The sequence below is a fragment of the Vigna unguiculata genome, chromosome 6, assembly GCF_037176805.1.
Source record: "Vigna unguiculata cultivar grain cowpea cultivar isolate G323 ecotype 2 chromosome 6, ASM3717680v1, whole genome shotgun sequence".
Taxonomy (NCBI): domain Eukaryota; kingdom Viridiplantae; phylum Streptophyta; class Magnoliopsida; order Fabales; family Fabaceae; genus Vigna; species Vigna unguiculata.
The window spans coordinates 35974187-35989261 of NC_140797.1; the positions used below are offsets into that span (position 1 = coordinate 35974187).

A 15075-nucleotide genomic window follows, 5' to 3' on the forward strand; every position below is an offset into this window, starting at 1 on the left:
CAATTTAGTCCTTCATCTTTCAAAATGTGTGAATTTAGTCCTTTTAACCAATTTTTGTTAAGTTTATCTAACATTTCAAACACATTTCATGATAGTATTTAAGTTAACATTGAAGCAAAAATGTGTCAAATAGTGTAAATAATTTAAATATTATCATGAAATGCGCTTAAAACGTTAGATAAACTTAACAAAATTTGGTTAAAAGGAATAAATTCATGCATTTTGAAAGATGAATAACTAAATTGGTCAAAAGTTTTGATGAGAGACTAATTCCAAAATTCGCTGAAACTTGAGGGACAAAAACATATTTAACCCAAAAATAAACAAATGCCTTCTAAGAGTGTATGTTAAGTATGTCTTATTGCAAACTAATAATTAATTCTTGCTACTTTTACTTTTGGTCTATATGGATTTCGGATTCATAAGATACGGTAAATTTATTGTATTAATATTATATAACTAAGTATATGGAACTATGCTATAAAAAAAACTCTTAATTTGTTTTAATAATATGTCTTGATTTATGTGATTTAGATAGCAAGTAAAACAAAAAGCAAAATAATTGAACGTATCATTTCAAGTATCTTACTTAAAATTTATTCAAATCAACATAACATGCTCACATCAATGCATTTTCTTATTATATATTATGTAAATTATTTGAACTGAAATACTTAAGTAAGATAAAGTAAAGTTTGTTGATTTTATTTTACTGAATTTATATGACTTATTTGTTGAAGTTAGGGATGATAATGGATCGGTGTGGATATGGATAATGTCTACCTGCAATCCAATTTGTAATAAAAAAATTTACCTGTTATCTATTCCATTACTCGTGCGGATATCCGTTTAAAAAATACTTACGGATACCTGTAAATATTTAAAAAAATATATTTTATAAAATTTTAAAATTAAATTACAAACAAAATGTAAAATAAAATATTAATTAAATTAAATATAAATTTAATTTAAATTTAAATTTTAATTTAATTTAATCTAATAAAATATAAACTAAAATTTAATTTTAATTAAATTTAACTAATAAAATATAAATTTAATTTTAATTTTAATAATGGATACAGATAATATGATATTCGTACCCAATTCATTTATAACTCGCTATCCGAAAGTACAATTATCTATAATAATTGTTATCTACATATGTGCTCAGCTACAATTATTTTTGTAATCTCTAATCAAAATAATATACTAAATCACTTTATGGTACTTAATACTTTAATGAATGGTATTCTATTTGTTACATTAAAATTGTTTTCAAAACTTCACTCAACTTGTTAGTATTTATTATTTAAGTGACCAAATAACACTTGAGCAATTAGATTTTTATAAAAACATTGTGGACCTCTATGTGGTAGCGAAGAATATGCACTACTAGAATTTTCTCTATTTCATGAAAAATTTCTTGCAGATTTTTTACAAAAATTTGCAGGAAAAGTGTTTCCTGCCAATTTTCTTATAAATTTTGATCGGTAGGTAATACCTTCGTGGGTAATTAGTTATTGGGGAATTTCAAAATTCGCAGGAAATTTCTTGCAAATTTTTTTGTGAAAAATATTCACAATAATTTTTCCTGCAAAAAAATCAATCTAAAAAATCGCAAGTACTTTTTCTTGCAAATTTACATTTCGCAAGTAATTTTTTTGCGTATTTTAAATTCGCAGGTAATTTATTACTAAAAAAATTGCAGGTAATTTTTTTGCGAAAATGAATTTGTATGAATATTTTTCTACCAATAATTTTGTAAGAAAATTCGCAAGAAATTTTTTATAAATTTTAAAAAATATATAATTTTTGTTTTCATATTATTTTAATTGACAAAATAATTTGTAAAAAAATTATTTATTTTATTATTATCAATACCATATATTAATTAAATAAAAAAATAAAATACTTTCTACGTCTATTTAGCTTTTTGACCAAATAAATGATCCTGAATAACATAATTCATGAAAAGTTAATAAATTTTTACATAAGCTATTTCAAATCTTTAAAATATTCTTCAAAATATATCAAACAAATTACAATAATTTTAAAAATGACATTATAACTTTATTCCTGCAAAATTACCTACGAGCATCATGAATATATAAAAGATTAAGCTCAAATGATCAACAATGTAGACAAAATAATGCAGAAAACAATTTTATTAATTTGAGCTTTAGAAATTAAAAACATAAGATAAAAGTAAGGCTCTCAAAAGGTCATAATATCTTTGTTTAAAGGAACTTTTCCAAGAAGCAACATATAATACTTTAATCTTTTCCAAGAAGCAACAAATTGGTCCTTGCCATCTGCATCAGACTGTGCAAATCTTGGAGAGAAGAATCCATGCCTATCATTCTGACAAATTAGTTTCATTCACAACAATAGTTAGACAAGAGTATAATTAAATTAAATCAAAAGCTAAATTGTAAGGTTCTCTAAATGGTCTACAAAGCCCAAGCATGTCTAAAGAAAAAAAAAATAGCTAAATGCACCTTCTAGATACAAAAAATAATAATCAAAAGAACAGTTTCCTTCTCTCAATCATTGTGTCTAATACACGCCCAGAAACACAAAAAATAGTCAAAAGAACAAATCATACATGTAATAATCAAAATCAAATAAATCAAGACTAGTAATCAAGACCAGTAATCAAGGAAAGCATTTCATACAGGAAACATAGTTTTTTAAGGTTGCCTAATTCTTCTGGAATGAGACCAGTAATTTTGTTCGAGTAAAGATCCAAGCTCACCAAGTTTGTCAAACTCCCAAGCTCAATTGGGATTTTCCCAGTTATATTATTACTATAAAGTTCCCTGTCAAAAGAAAGATATTCAGATTTGGGCAGAGAAAGATCCGGTGAATAACTGTAGATAATACAACAACATTTGATTGATGTATAACTTTCTAACTAATAGCACAACTACAAAGAATAAAGATATCCAAGAAAGAGATCTTTAATCAAGATGAATACCATAATCTAAATCAGTGCACACCAACCTTCTTAGCTCTATCTTTAATCTTATATATCTTTACTCCATGCAACAGAAGCTAAATTAGGTTTAGTACATTCCATAACATACTTAAGGTTGTCGACTACTCTAGTATAAGGAATATGATTCACACTTCTTCACTCCCATCCTTTGTAGGAAAGGTCTGAAGCTAATAATGTGCAAGAAAAAGTGTAGAAATATTTACTCTCAAGAAAATTTTCAGCATATTGCTTTTTTGATAAGAATACTCTTCATGCTTGACTGACTCTGTGAGTCTTCAAACCAAGAATTTTCAAAGTTGAAATGAATATCCAAGTAAATTGAAACTACCATTTGAGTAACCTGCAATAATATCAATACTCCAAATTTGCCTCCAATATTTCAATAACCTGCAATAGTCATAAACAAATTCAAATGTCATAAAATTTAATAATTTGCATAATAATAATAATAATAATAATTAAATGAACACATCCATCAAATGACTTTTAAAACTTTCTTGTACTACCAATTGCATCAAATTTGTACCTATAATCAAAACCTTGTATTCTCTGCAAATTCAAATAAAATATAATAAGTAATACAATAAATAACAAAATTAACTTAATATACTAAGTACAAAATAAAATAATAATTATCACCATCTTCTGTATGGTCACTATCGTTGTCATCCTCATCCTCATTGGTATGTGGAGATGATAAAGATTGATGAGAAGAGGATGCCACATATCCTAAATGTTGCATTAAAGCTATTACTTGATTTTTTGTCTCAGTCAACTCTTTTCTCATTTCTATTTTATCTTTTCTTTGTTTTTGCAACTCTCTTTTCATTTCTACCTTTTCTTCTTCTTGTCTTTGTAATGATTCATTTAATGCTTGAATCTGACTTCTTAAAGTATCAACTTCCTCAAAATGTAACTGTTGACTTGAGGTTGAAATAAACATTCTACCCACAGATCCAAGACCAAATACCCTTCCCTTTTTCTTACCAACTGAGTCAATCCATATATCCCAATCAGATGGATTTTCGTGAATGGATTGTTCACCATCACTAGCATTCTCCATATTGCCTTGAGATGTTAACTCACGTTTTCTTTGTTCAAATTTGTCCTGCAAATGAAAAGTACTTAATGAAAACAAAGACATTAATAACTCAATAAAAACAAAGTAAACAATTGAAAACTTACAAAGGCCAATTTTGCATGAAGACCAACCCAACTTTGGTCCTTTTTTCTTCGATGCGTACGAAAATAAAACTCAGTTAATGATGGATTTGCTCCTTTCTCCTCCTTCTATAATTGATAAAGAAATTTCTTTAATATAATTAATTTTGGAATCTAAATTATAAAAATGATAATAAAATAATATTACCATTCTCTTCCAATGCAAACGATGAGGAATTGATCCACCAGTGTGAAGAGATGCACCATTCTCATTTTTACATTCCTTGCATGGACATCGTATTTTTCCTTCACTCAAATTTGGTTGTCGACAAGCAAAAGCCATAAACTCTTCAAGGCCACTTAAAAACTCATTTGTGTATGCCTCTCGACCAGGAAGAAGCCTATTATACATCCATTCTCGATGTGTAGACATTTCCCTGCTTAGCTTGACAAAAGCCTATATAACATGATTCGACAAACTATGTGATGAGTGATTTTTTAGTAGTGTATAAAGCCCAAACATGTCTAAAGCAAAAATATGAAAACTTATTCTCGATAGTTGTTAACAATCTAAGCAAAACTTATTGCCAAAGTTGAAAACAAAACTGTTTCTTTCAATTCTCATAATGAAATTTAAAACTTGCGAGTGAGCTTAGTAGGTGTATAATATATATTTTAAAATCTACAACGTACATAATTAGTTTCATTCACAACAATAGTTAGACAAGAGTATAATTAAATTAAATCAAAAGCTAAATTGTAAGGTTCTCTAAATGGTCTACAGAGCCCAAGCATGACTAAAGAAAAAAAACAGCTAAATACACCTTCTAGATACGAAACAATAAATGTACAAGTAAAAGTCAGATGCGTATCCAAAGTAGTTATGTACAAATATTCTAAAATCAGCTCCAAGTACTATTTCAAGTCTATTTTTCTAAAGAAGAGGATCACAAGCTTAAGTCTAGTCTAGCTTCCAAGTCTAGTTTTCTAAAGTAGGCATTGCCGCAGGAACCACTAAAAGTTTAAGTAGAGAAACTAATTATAGAACCACAATAACAACTGACATTGCCTAGCAGAAAAGCAAAATCAAATTCCACTCGAAGCATTTTTGATTTTGTATGGATTCAATGGTTAAATGCTAGATGAATAAAATCCATTAACATTATTAATCACCACCCTATCTAAGCCTCAACCCTTAACATATAAAAAACAAGGAAACATGTGTTTCAGGTATTCCACCGCCAATAATAATTGACCGAACCATTTGCATAGTTTATGAGAAATTTTGACAACTTTCAATGTAAACCATAGTTACTATAAACTAGACATGCAATTCAGAGAAACACATACCCTCTGTCTAGTGCTCAAGTTGGAAAACAAAAGTTTGGATTAGTGGAGACAAAACCAGGGGACTGTTGCATGTAAGCAATTTTAGCCAATTCTTCATTAAGAAAATTTAAGAGGAAGACTAGAAGCAGCAAGTAGAGAAAAACCAGTATCAATGATGTGACAGTGTTTTCTCTCAACAAATGAGTGTGAGAGCATATTAGGCAATGCAAAATACCATTATTAGTAAGAAATGGAGATGAATGAAGAAGATAAAACCAAATAAACTTAAAAATAACATCAACAAAAGCAATGTAATAACATGCTCCACTAGTAGAATGAACAGGGGAAGGCCTCCATACATCAACAAACAAAAGCTATAAAGGGTGAGTATACACAATAGTAGAATAAAAAAAGGTAGCTGGTGAATTTTAATAAAGAAAAACTCGTATAACTAAAGAAAAACGCTTTGTTGTTATTTGCATCAACAAACTGCTTAATTAGCATCACTACTTAAATCATTAGAACCATTATTTTAATTTATGTAATAGTGAATTGGAACATTCAAGTGTCTACGGTGCAGTAGAGTGAGACATGGTAGGACATGGTAGACTTACAATAATATTCGAAGACAACAACCAGCCTATAAGAATCCCAAGAGGTTTCCAGCCGAGTAGTAACTACCAATGTTTATATATATGCTACCATTGCTTGAGCCCAAATCCTACTATAAACCCTGAAAATCAACATATACAAGCAAAAGTCACAATGTCAAATTGAAATTTTATTAAGTTCTTATTCTATAAGTTTTAAATTATATTAAATTGATAATATGTAGATTAGTCAACTAAAACAAAAATTAAATTAAAAATAAAAGAATGGAAACCGTGCACAAGGATAATTTCTAGGTCCAAAGCCAAATAAACATTACATGAATAATTTCTAGGGTTTGTGTGTAACACACTATGATCTGAAAGCAATTTTCTGCAAAAGAAGAAATAGAGGTGATGAGATTGCGAGAATGAAATAATATGCGATTGAACAATTGAGAATCTTACTATTAATGAGAGTAAGAGAGTCCACGAGAGTACGAAAGCAACGTGATTTTGCGAGAACAACGTCTAGAGCAAAAAGCACGAAAGCACAAGAACGGATCACGAGAATAGAGAACGAAAGAGGAACACAAAAGTGGAGCGCGAGAGAGAAATCGAAAGTGGAGTGCGAGAGAGTGGTGTACAAAAGCAAAAGAAAGATGTTGAGAGGAGTTTCCTGTGTAAATGTTAAGTTCCTGTTATACTCTGAGTATTTACACAAAAGCAAAAGCAGAATTTACGCCACGTTTCCTCTTAGTATAAAAGAATTGGACAAAAGTTTCCTACGACAACATTTTAAATGATAAGTTTGCTGCTGATTTAAATTTTGTATGAAAAAATTTATAAAATAAATTTTTAATAAGTTTTGTATTAGGTTCCTACGAAAAAAAATTAAATAAATATTCGCAAGAAGTTTGTATTTTTTTATAACAGTTTCCTGCCAAATTTTAAAGTATATATAACTTCATGCCAAAACAATTGGTAAAAATATTGACAAATTTTTTTTACAAATTATGATTCACAAATAAATTTACAAATAATCAATAAAATTGTGGTAAATTTAGCAAGAATTTTATGCTTAAAAAAATTGGTAAAAAAGTTGACAAAAATTTATTACAAATAAATTTGCAAGTAATTTTTTTTTAAATCTTAAAAAAAGTGGCAGGAAGTATTTTAAAAAAAAAAATCCTAAAAAAAGTGGCAGGAAATACAAAGTTTTCTAACAATAATGTTGCTGCAAAATTTTTTTGGTAAGAAAAATTATATCATAAGCATACACATAAGTAAATTGGCAAGTAATTACTTGTGGATAATTTTTATAAGAAAATTTGCATCTATTTTATGTGAAAAAAGTTTGTGTCACAAAATCTGCAAATATTTTTCTGCAAATTATATTTTGTATGAAAAGTTAAATGAATTTCCTGCCAAAAAATTTTCTAAACAAAATATACATCAATTTCTTACCAAAAAAAATTTATAAAAGAATATGCAGGTATAGAGCATTTTTCTAGTAGTGATGTATCTTGAGGGGTTTGACCCTCCCAAATTTTTTAATTTAAATATACATTAATATATAAATAAAAATAATTTATTTAATTTTAGAGTATTTTATATATTTTGTATTCCAAAATTTTTGCGTATCAATTTTGGTCTTTACAAAACATTCATCGAAGATCAACTATTCATTACTAGAATTTTTGGTATTTTGTGGAGTATTTCTTACAAATTTCTTAAAGAAAATTGAAGGAAAGATATTTCCTATCATTTTTTCTGCAAGATTTGATTGGTAAGTAATTAATTATCGTAGAATTTAAAAATTTATAGAAGATATTTTGCAAAATTTTTCTGTAAAACAATCACAGCAAATTTTCTTCGCACTCACATTATTTTTTCCTGTGAAAAAAATGCAGCAATTTTTCATGCAAAAAAAAATTGAAAAAGAAATAAGTATTTATTTTTTTTAAATTTTATATTTCGGAAGTAATTTTCTTACTTGTTTTAAATTTGCAGGTAATTTCTGAAAAAAATTTACTTGTTTTAAATTTGTAGGAAATTTCTGAAAAAAAAAAGTTTCGCAGCTAACTTTTCTTGCGAAATTTAAAATTGTAAGTGAATTTTTTCTAATAATATTTTTGTAGGAAATTCCGTAATATATATATATATATATATATTAAAAAATATATAATTTTTTTTGTATATTATTTTTAATGACAAAATAAGTTATAGATAATTTTTTTATTTTATTTATTATTAATACCTAAAAATAAATTATCAAATTAGTACTTGACATAAACAAATTTAAAATAAATATTTTTTGTATAAAGACATGATTCATCTTTGTATATTAACTAATTAAAAGAAAAAAAATAGTTTGTATGTATATTTGGCTTTTATACACAATAAATGGTAATGAATAACATCATTCATCTTAATAAATTTTTACCTAAACAATTTCAAATCTTAAAAATATTCTTCAAAATAGATCAAACAAATCAAAGTTATTTTCAAACTAACATTTATCCCTATAAAATTATCCCGAACATCCAAGAACATATAAAAGATTAAGCTCAATTATTTAACGGTCTAGTGTTAATAAAAGATAGTGAAACAAAATAATGTAAAAAATACCTCTACTAATTTGAGCTTGGGAAATTAAAACCATAAAATTTTATGGTTTTAAGCTACAATGCAATTTTTTTTTTGAAGATCAACCACTACCCTCTTGCTCAAAATATACATTATAACTTGAGTAAGAGATATCATCACTTAAGTGTTAGTTTGATGCCTTAAACAATAATACTACTTTGTATTAAAATTTATTGTTCTCGCTTCACCAACAACTCAACACACACAAAAAATTACAAAACACAACTATTTGTGCATATCTCTAAATAAATTCTCATCTCATATTTAATCATTTTATCTACTCCAACAAATTTAAAATGCAACATTAAACTCATTTGACACAAATTTATAACAAATTTATATATTGATTATTCCATCTTTAAATTGTGTTCAAAACCAATAAAGAAATACAATCACAATCACTTTAATTCAACACTTCAAAGCAAAAATTCAACATTCTTCTATAACTCAAACTCATTCATTTATACTCCAAAATATTTTATCTTACTTTACATTTGTGTATGTCCCAAACAATAAACAAAAAATACTTAAAAATACACCAAGACATCTAAGACATATATAAAAGGGTTAAATATTTTTTGGTCCTCAAGTTTTAGTGAATTTTGGAATTAGTTCATCTTCAAAACTTTTGACAAATTTAGTCCTCCATCTCTAAAAAAGCGTGAATTGAGTCCTTTTGACCAGATTTTGTTAAGTTTATTTGACGTTTCAAGCACATCTCATAATAGTATTTGAATTGCTTACACTGTTTGACACATTTTAGTTTCAATGTTAACTCAAATGTTATCATAAAATACATTTAAAATGTCAAATAAATTTAATAAAATTTGGTAAGAAATGACTAAATTCACACATGTCTAAAGATGAATGACTAAATTGATATAAAGTTTCGAAGAGGAACTAATTCTAAAATTCACTAAAATTTGAGGGACCAAAAACATATTTAACTCTACATAAAAAAAACATTACCACATAAACCAAAACACAAATTAAAAAAACAAACTAGTTGAGGGAACGGTATATAAACTAATAAAGTCGATAAATTTGTGAGATATTCACAATGGAATAAAAAAATTAAGAGTAAAATTCAAAAATAAAATAAACGTCCTCAAACTTAAATTTGGATTGGTTGGATAAAACATGTAATTGAATTCATTTGAAAAATAATTGAGAAATGATTTAAAAGTTACAGAAAGTTAGAAATAAAGAAAAAAAATAAAGGAAATTAAAAAGCAAGAGGGTTGATACAAATAAAAAGAACATGATTAGAATAAAACTATATAAAAGATGAAAAATTAATTAAGGTTTTTTCTACGAAAATTGGTTATTAATAAAATTAATTACTAATTTCGATAAAAAAAATTATATTAAGTTGTTGGACCTACAACGGATTAAATAATTATCAACATAAACTCAATCAAAAGGGGTTTAATACTAATATGCATATTTATAATAATTGTAGTTTATATCTTAGAATTCGTATCTATCATAAATTTTAATATATTTTGTTCTCTAAATTTTAAAACTGAATAAATATAATCATTTTAATTTAATATCATTAACTATTTTTTATATGTTAAATAATATTTTTAAATTATATTTGAGTTAGAATATGTCAATTCTATAATACTATTTAACTCTATCAAAAAATTCTCATACAAGTGAGTTAAAAATATATATTTTCAAAGTTTAAGAATTAAAATATATCAAAGTTTGATATATAGATAAATTTTAATTTTATATCAAGTTCAAACATCAAAACATATTTAACCTTAAATTTAATGTTTAATTTTCATAAAAATATTTATTAAAACAATTTAAAGACTTAAATTATGGAAATAATAAAAAATATTTTTTATTTTAAAAGTGTCTCCTTTATTATTGAAATATAAATCTTACAAAGTATACCCAACAACAGAAGCTATAAAAAAAGAAACTAGACTTGCTGTCATTGGTACTTAAAAAATGTTTATTATTTATTATATAAGCTATGATTTTGTTTTATTTTTTTATCCAACCTTAAAGTATGACATTATTATTTTATATTTTTTTATATAAGATTTTTTTTTAATCTCTTATAAACAAAATATCGATGGTGATAGAAAGTAAATTTATTGTTGTTATTTAGATTATATAATTCATATATTTTATTTTAACTATTATATTATTTACAATATTCATTTTATCATTTGATAATTATAGTTTGATATATTAATATATGGTAAATTTGTCTTATTTTTTTATTCCTAAATATTTTTCACAGTAAAGGGTGTATCTTAACTAATTTTGTATTATTTTGAAATTTCTATTTTTGGTTTAAAGCACGTTTACTTTACCTTGTTTTAAATATGAACATAAATCTTGTAATATTTAACGGATTATGATTAATACTAGTAATAATTGTGATTAAACTTTTTTGTTATTTTGTAGTGGTCAGTTTTTTGTTGGAAAAGTTGAACTCACAAAAACTTCTCTCATCCTTTTTTTCAAATCCACAAAAGTAATTTTATTTTTCCAAATTATTAGCAGAAAATCAAACTCTCAACCTCTCTTCTTTTTTCTAATTATTAAGTCACTTTACCACTCCTAGATGTTTAAGTATAATTTGGTTTTATTTTTATGCAATGTGGGATCTTATATTAACGCAATGAATGCATTGATCAGTGAAAATTAGGTAGGCAGCAAACATTGCATCATAGATGGACGGCACCTGCATAAATATTCCAAGTATGAACGTTAATGTAACATGGAAAGTTCCATGAATTTCACATAGAATTTTGTTGTGAAAATGGAGAATAAGATTGTGGGAAAACACTGTTATGTGAATGTGACTGTCACACATGAAATGAAACTGTCAATGTCTGGAAACACAAGACTCGTTTCTATGGAGAACCTGATTCTCTTGCCTTTCAACTCTTCCCCTCCATGGTGGATTCCAATTAGCTGCTTCTACATAGTCACCTGTCAAGAATAAATGCACCTTTTTTTCTCTCCATAAGCTTCTCTCAATCACTCCCTAAATTCAACTTTTTCTTCCCATAAACTTGTCTTTAGCACTCCCTAAATACACCCTTTTGCTTGCTTTAATACAATCCAACTTCTCTATTTGTCTCTCTTCTCACAAGCACAAGAAGATGGTACTGCATGGTTAAAGCAGTTTTTGTTATTCATGAATCAACTCATTTTGTGTTCTTCAACCTCTTTTTTTGCTTCACTTTTCTAACACCTTAGAATTGAATGATGTTTTTGAGTGCAGAGTTTTGAGGAGAAACCTGTATCAGTTGGACCATGGGGAGGCAGTGGAGGATACCGTTGGGATGATGGTGTTTATTCAACAGTTAGGCAATTGGTGATAAGTCATGGAGAAGGAATTGACTCCATCCAGATTGAATATGACAAAAATGGGAAATCTATCTGGTCACTCAAGTATGGAGGAAGTGGAGGCCATAAAATTGACAAGGTAAATCTTCTGTGACTTAAGTTGTTCATGTTGAAACTAGAAGTATGCTACTTGTATCCTAGAAACTAAGGTTTTAAATCGATGTTACAATTGCAATATCATTGCAATCTTGATTATGGTATGCTATGAACAAATACTACTGATGTGACTGTAATTGAAGTCAGAGAGTCCGAAAACTTGACATAGAATTGGTATAACATGGACATGGACTTATCAAATTAACTTAAGACACAAATCTTAAATAAAAAGAAAGTTTTTCATGTTTTCCAAACAAATAGAAGTTATTGTAAACTAAATACTATGTTACAGTTTTTCTGATTAATTGAATTTTGCTCCATGTATTAGTATAAGTGTTTTATAAGATTATTCGAAGTGTATATATAAGTCTAACATTTACAAAACATGGTGTTTACAATCATGAAGTAGTGATTAAATACTGTGATTGTGTTCCAGATCAAGCTTGATTACCCAGATGAGTTCCTAACATCAATTGATGGATACTTCGGTAGCTTAAGTCAATGGGGACCAATCTTCATTCGGTCACTGAGTTTTGAGAGTAACAAGAAAAGCTATGGACCGTTTGGAGTTGAACAAGGGACATATTTTTCGTTGCCAATGACAGGTGGCAAGATTGTAGGGTTCCATGGCAGGTATGGTTGGCACGTTGATGCCATTGGAGTCAATCTCAAGTCCTCTCAGCAACCAAGCCCTTCCAAAGCTTTGTCTTATTCACAGAGCTACATGACTAACACTCCTGAGAATGGTAACTATAGTGTAATGCAAGGAAGTGTTGGCCAAGGCTTTGATATAGTTCTTGCTGTAAAACAGAAAGATGATTTTGGAAAAACTCCAACCGTGAAGTTTTCTAGCTTCAGAGAACCAGACAACATTGAACCAAAAGAAAAGGTAATACAGATAAAGAGTCTTCATGAGTATTCTCTCTTTGAAATGTTGCTTAATTTTCTTCTCAACTCAGCCATGCATAATGAAATGCATTCCATCAAGTGTTGCTTCATTCCTATTTTAAACAATGCAAACACTGAAACTAGTACCATTCCACTATAGTTTTTACACCTTCAATTGATTCAAATATACCCATCATTTGCATTACATCAAATGAAACTAAGAATCTATATTCACTTCAGGTAGTCTTTGTCGAGAGGGCACCATCAATGGTTGAAGGAGTAGTGACATACGGGCCATGGGGTGGTACTGGTGGATATGCATTTGATGATGGACCCTACACAGGAGTTAGACAAATTGACGTGTCCAGAAATGTTGGAATTGTATGGATTAGAGTTTTGTATGATCTTGATGGGGATGCTGTATGGGGATACAAACATGGAGGGACTGGAGGATTCAAACATGAAAAGGTAAACTAAGAGTTAGAAAACCTTTGTAGTCTATTTTTACCTAAGGAACTTAGGCAGTGGAATTCATATTCTTACTTTTATACCATTTGTTGTGCATCATCATGTTGCAGATAGTCTTTGATTTTCCATATGAAGTCCTAACACATGTAACTGGCTACTATGGATCTCTGATGTACATGGGGCCTGCTGTTATAAGGTCACTGACTTTTCACACCACCAAAAAGTCCTATGGTCCACTTGGAGATGAACACGGAACTTATTTCACAACAAAACTTAGAGAGGGGAAGGTTGTTGGTTTTCATGGTAGAAGTGGCTTATTTCTAGATTCTCTTGGTGTGCATGCAATAGAAGGAAAAGTAATAGTGCCAGTGGCAGCACCTCCTTCCATGGAAATCATCTCAAGAGAACCAACTGTTACTGAAATAGACAACCCTCAACTGGCAATTGTTGCCAAATCAGCACCAATTGAACAGGTATTCGTTGAACACCATTTCTATTTAAGGTTTAACTATTCATTTGATTCCTATACTTGTCCCCATGTTAAGATTTAGCAGTAAAAATAGTCTCTATGTTAATGGCATGGACCAAACTTAACTTTTATACACAGGACTAATGCTACTAATTTTTGTACAGTTACTAAACTTTAAAATGAAAACAGCTATGGTAGTGACCAAGTGAATATTTTAGCCTGTATATTGAAGGGGAGAAGATATTCTATTCACTTTTGTTCTGTATTTGACATCACAGGTTTCTCGTTGTGTGATTAAAGAACCAGCTCCATGTGGACCAGGTCCATGGGGTGGGGATGGAGGTAGACCTTGGGATGATGGAGTCTTTTCTGGGATTAAGCAGATTTATTTGACAAGAGCACCTGAAGGAATTTGCTCAATTCAAATTGAGTATGATAGATATAAGCAATCTGTGTGGTCTGTAAAACATGGTGGTAATGGAGGAAATACCATGCATCGAGTATGATTCTGAATTCATGTTTATTTTCCCACTTCGTTCAAGAGTAAAATTAACTAAACTATGCATTCTTAGTCTAACTCATGATTATTCTGGTTTCAGATCAAACTGGAGTACCCAAATGAGGTTGTGACTTGCATATCTGGCTATTATGGTTCAATCACTGCTAATGAACAACCTACAATCATAAAGTCACTCACATTCCATACTAGTCGAGGACAGTATGGTCCATTTGGTGATGAAGTAGGGAAATATTTCACTTCAACCAAAACAGAGGGTAAGGTCGTTGGTTTGCATGGGAGGAGTAGCATGTATTTGGATGCCATTGGAGTCCATATGCAACATTGGCTAGGAAGTCAGAAAACTTCAAAGTTATCCTTCTTCAAGCTATTTTGATTTGTGAAGAACAATAATGAACATGAAGAGCGATGAACTTAAATAGCATGATTACTTGTATACTATATAAATAATGTTTGGTGAATGTTCTAACCAACTGTAAGATTTGTTATACAATGTGAATGAATATAATGCTAGTTCGTCTCTGTTTGACTC

The 15075-nt window shown here is 28.5% G+C and overlaps 2 protein-coding genes across 17 annotated transcripts; one reads left to right on the top strand and one right to left on the bottom strand.

Annotated features, from left to right (window-relative positions):
* Nucleotides 1–2219: 2219 nt before the first annotated feature.
* LOC114188505 (uncharacterized) lies at nt 2220–6779 on the bottom strand. Of its 16 annotated transcripts, none has more exons than XM_085674598.1 (10): nt 6544–6778; nt 6417–6469; nt 6103–6221; nt 4368–4616; nt 4184–4288; nt 3986–4106; nt 3525–3547; nt 3339–3385; nt 2676–2819; nt 2220–2361 (listed from the first exon to the last, which is right to left on the bottom strand). In XM_085674598.1, the coding sequence occupies exons 4-7, from the start codon at nt 4590–4592 to the stop codon at nt 3531–3533; spliced, it is 468 nt and encodes a 155-aa protein (XP_085530724.1). In that variant the 5' UTR covers nt 4593–4616; nt 6103–6221; nt 6417–6469; nt 6544–6778; the 3' UTR covers nt 2220–2361; nt 2676–2819; nt 3339–3385; nt 3525–3530. The 16 variants fall into 16 exon arrangements, with proteins under 16 accessions (XP_085530724.1, XP_085530720.1, XP_085530718.1 ...); XM_085674594.1 differs by having other exon boundaries at nt 3505–3547; nt 3638–4106; XM_085674592.1 differs by having other exon boundaries at nt 3327–3385; nt 3505–3547; nt 3638–4106.
* A 4896-nt stretch (nt 6780–11675) lies between these two features.
* Nucleotides 11676–15065, top strand: LOC114189131 (jacalin-related lectin 3-like). Its single transcript, XM_028077840.2, has 7 exons — nt 11676–11861; nt 11981–12184; nt 12638–13090; nt 13330–13557; nt 13668–14030; nt 14305–14526; nt 14626–15065. The coding sequence occupies exons 1-7, from the start codon at nt 11859–11861 to the stop codon at nt 14917–14919; spliced, it is 1767 nt and encodes a 588-aa protein (XP_027933641.1). The 5' UTR covers nt 11676–11858; the 3' UTR covers nt 14920–15065.
* The last annotated feature ends 10 nt before the right edge of the window (nt 15066–15075 follow it).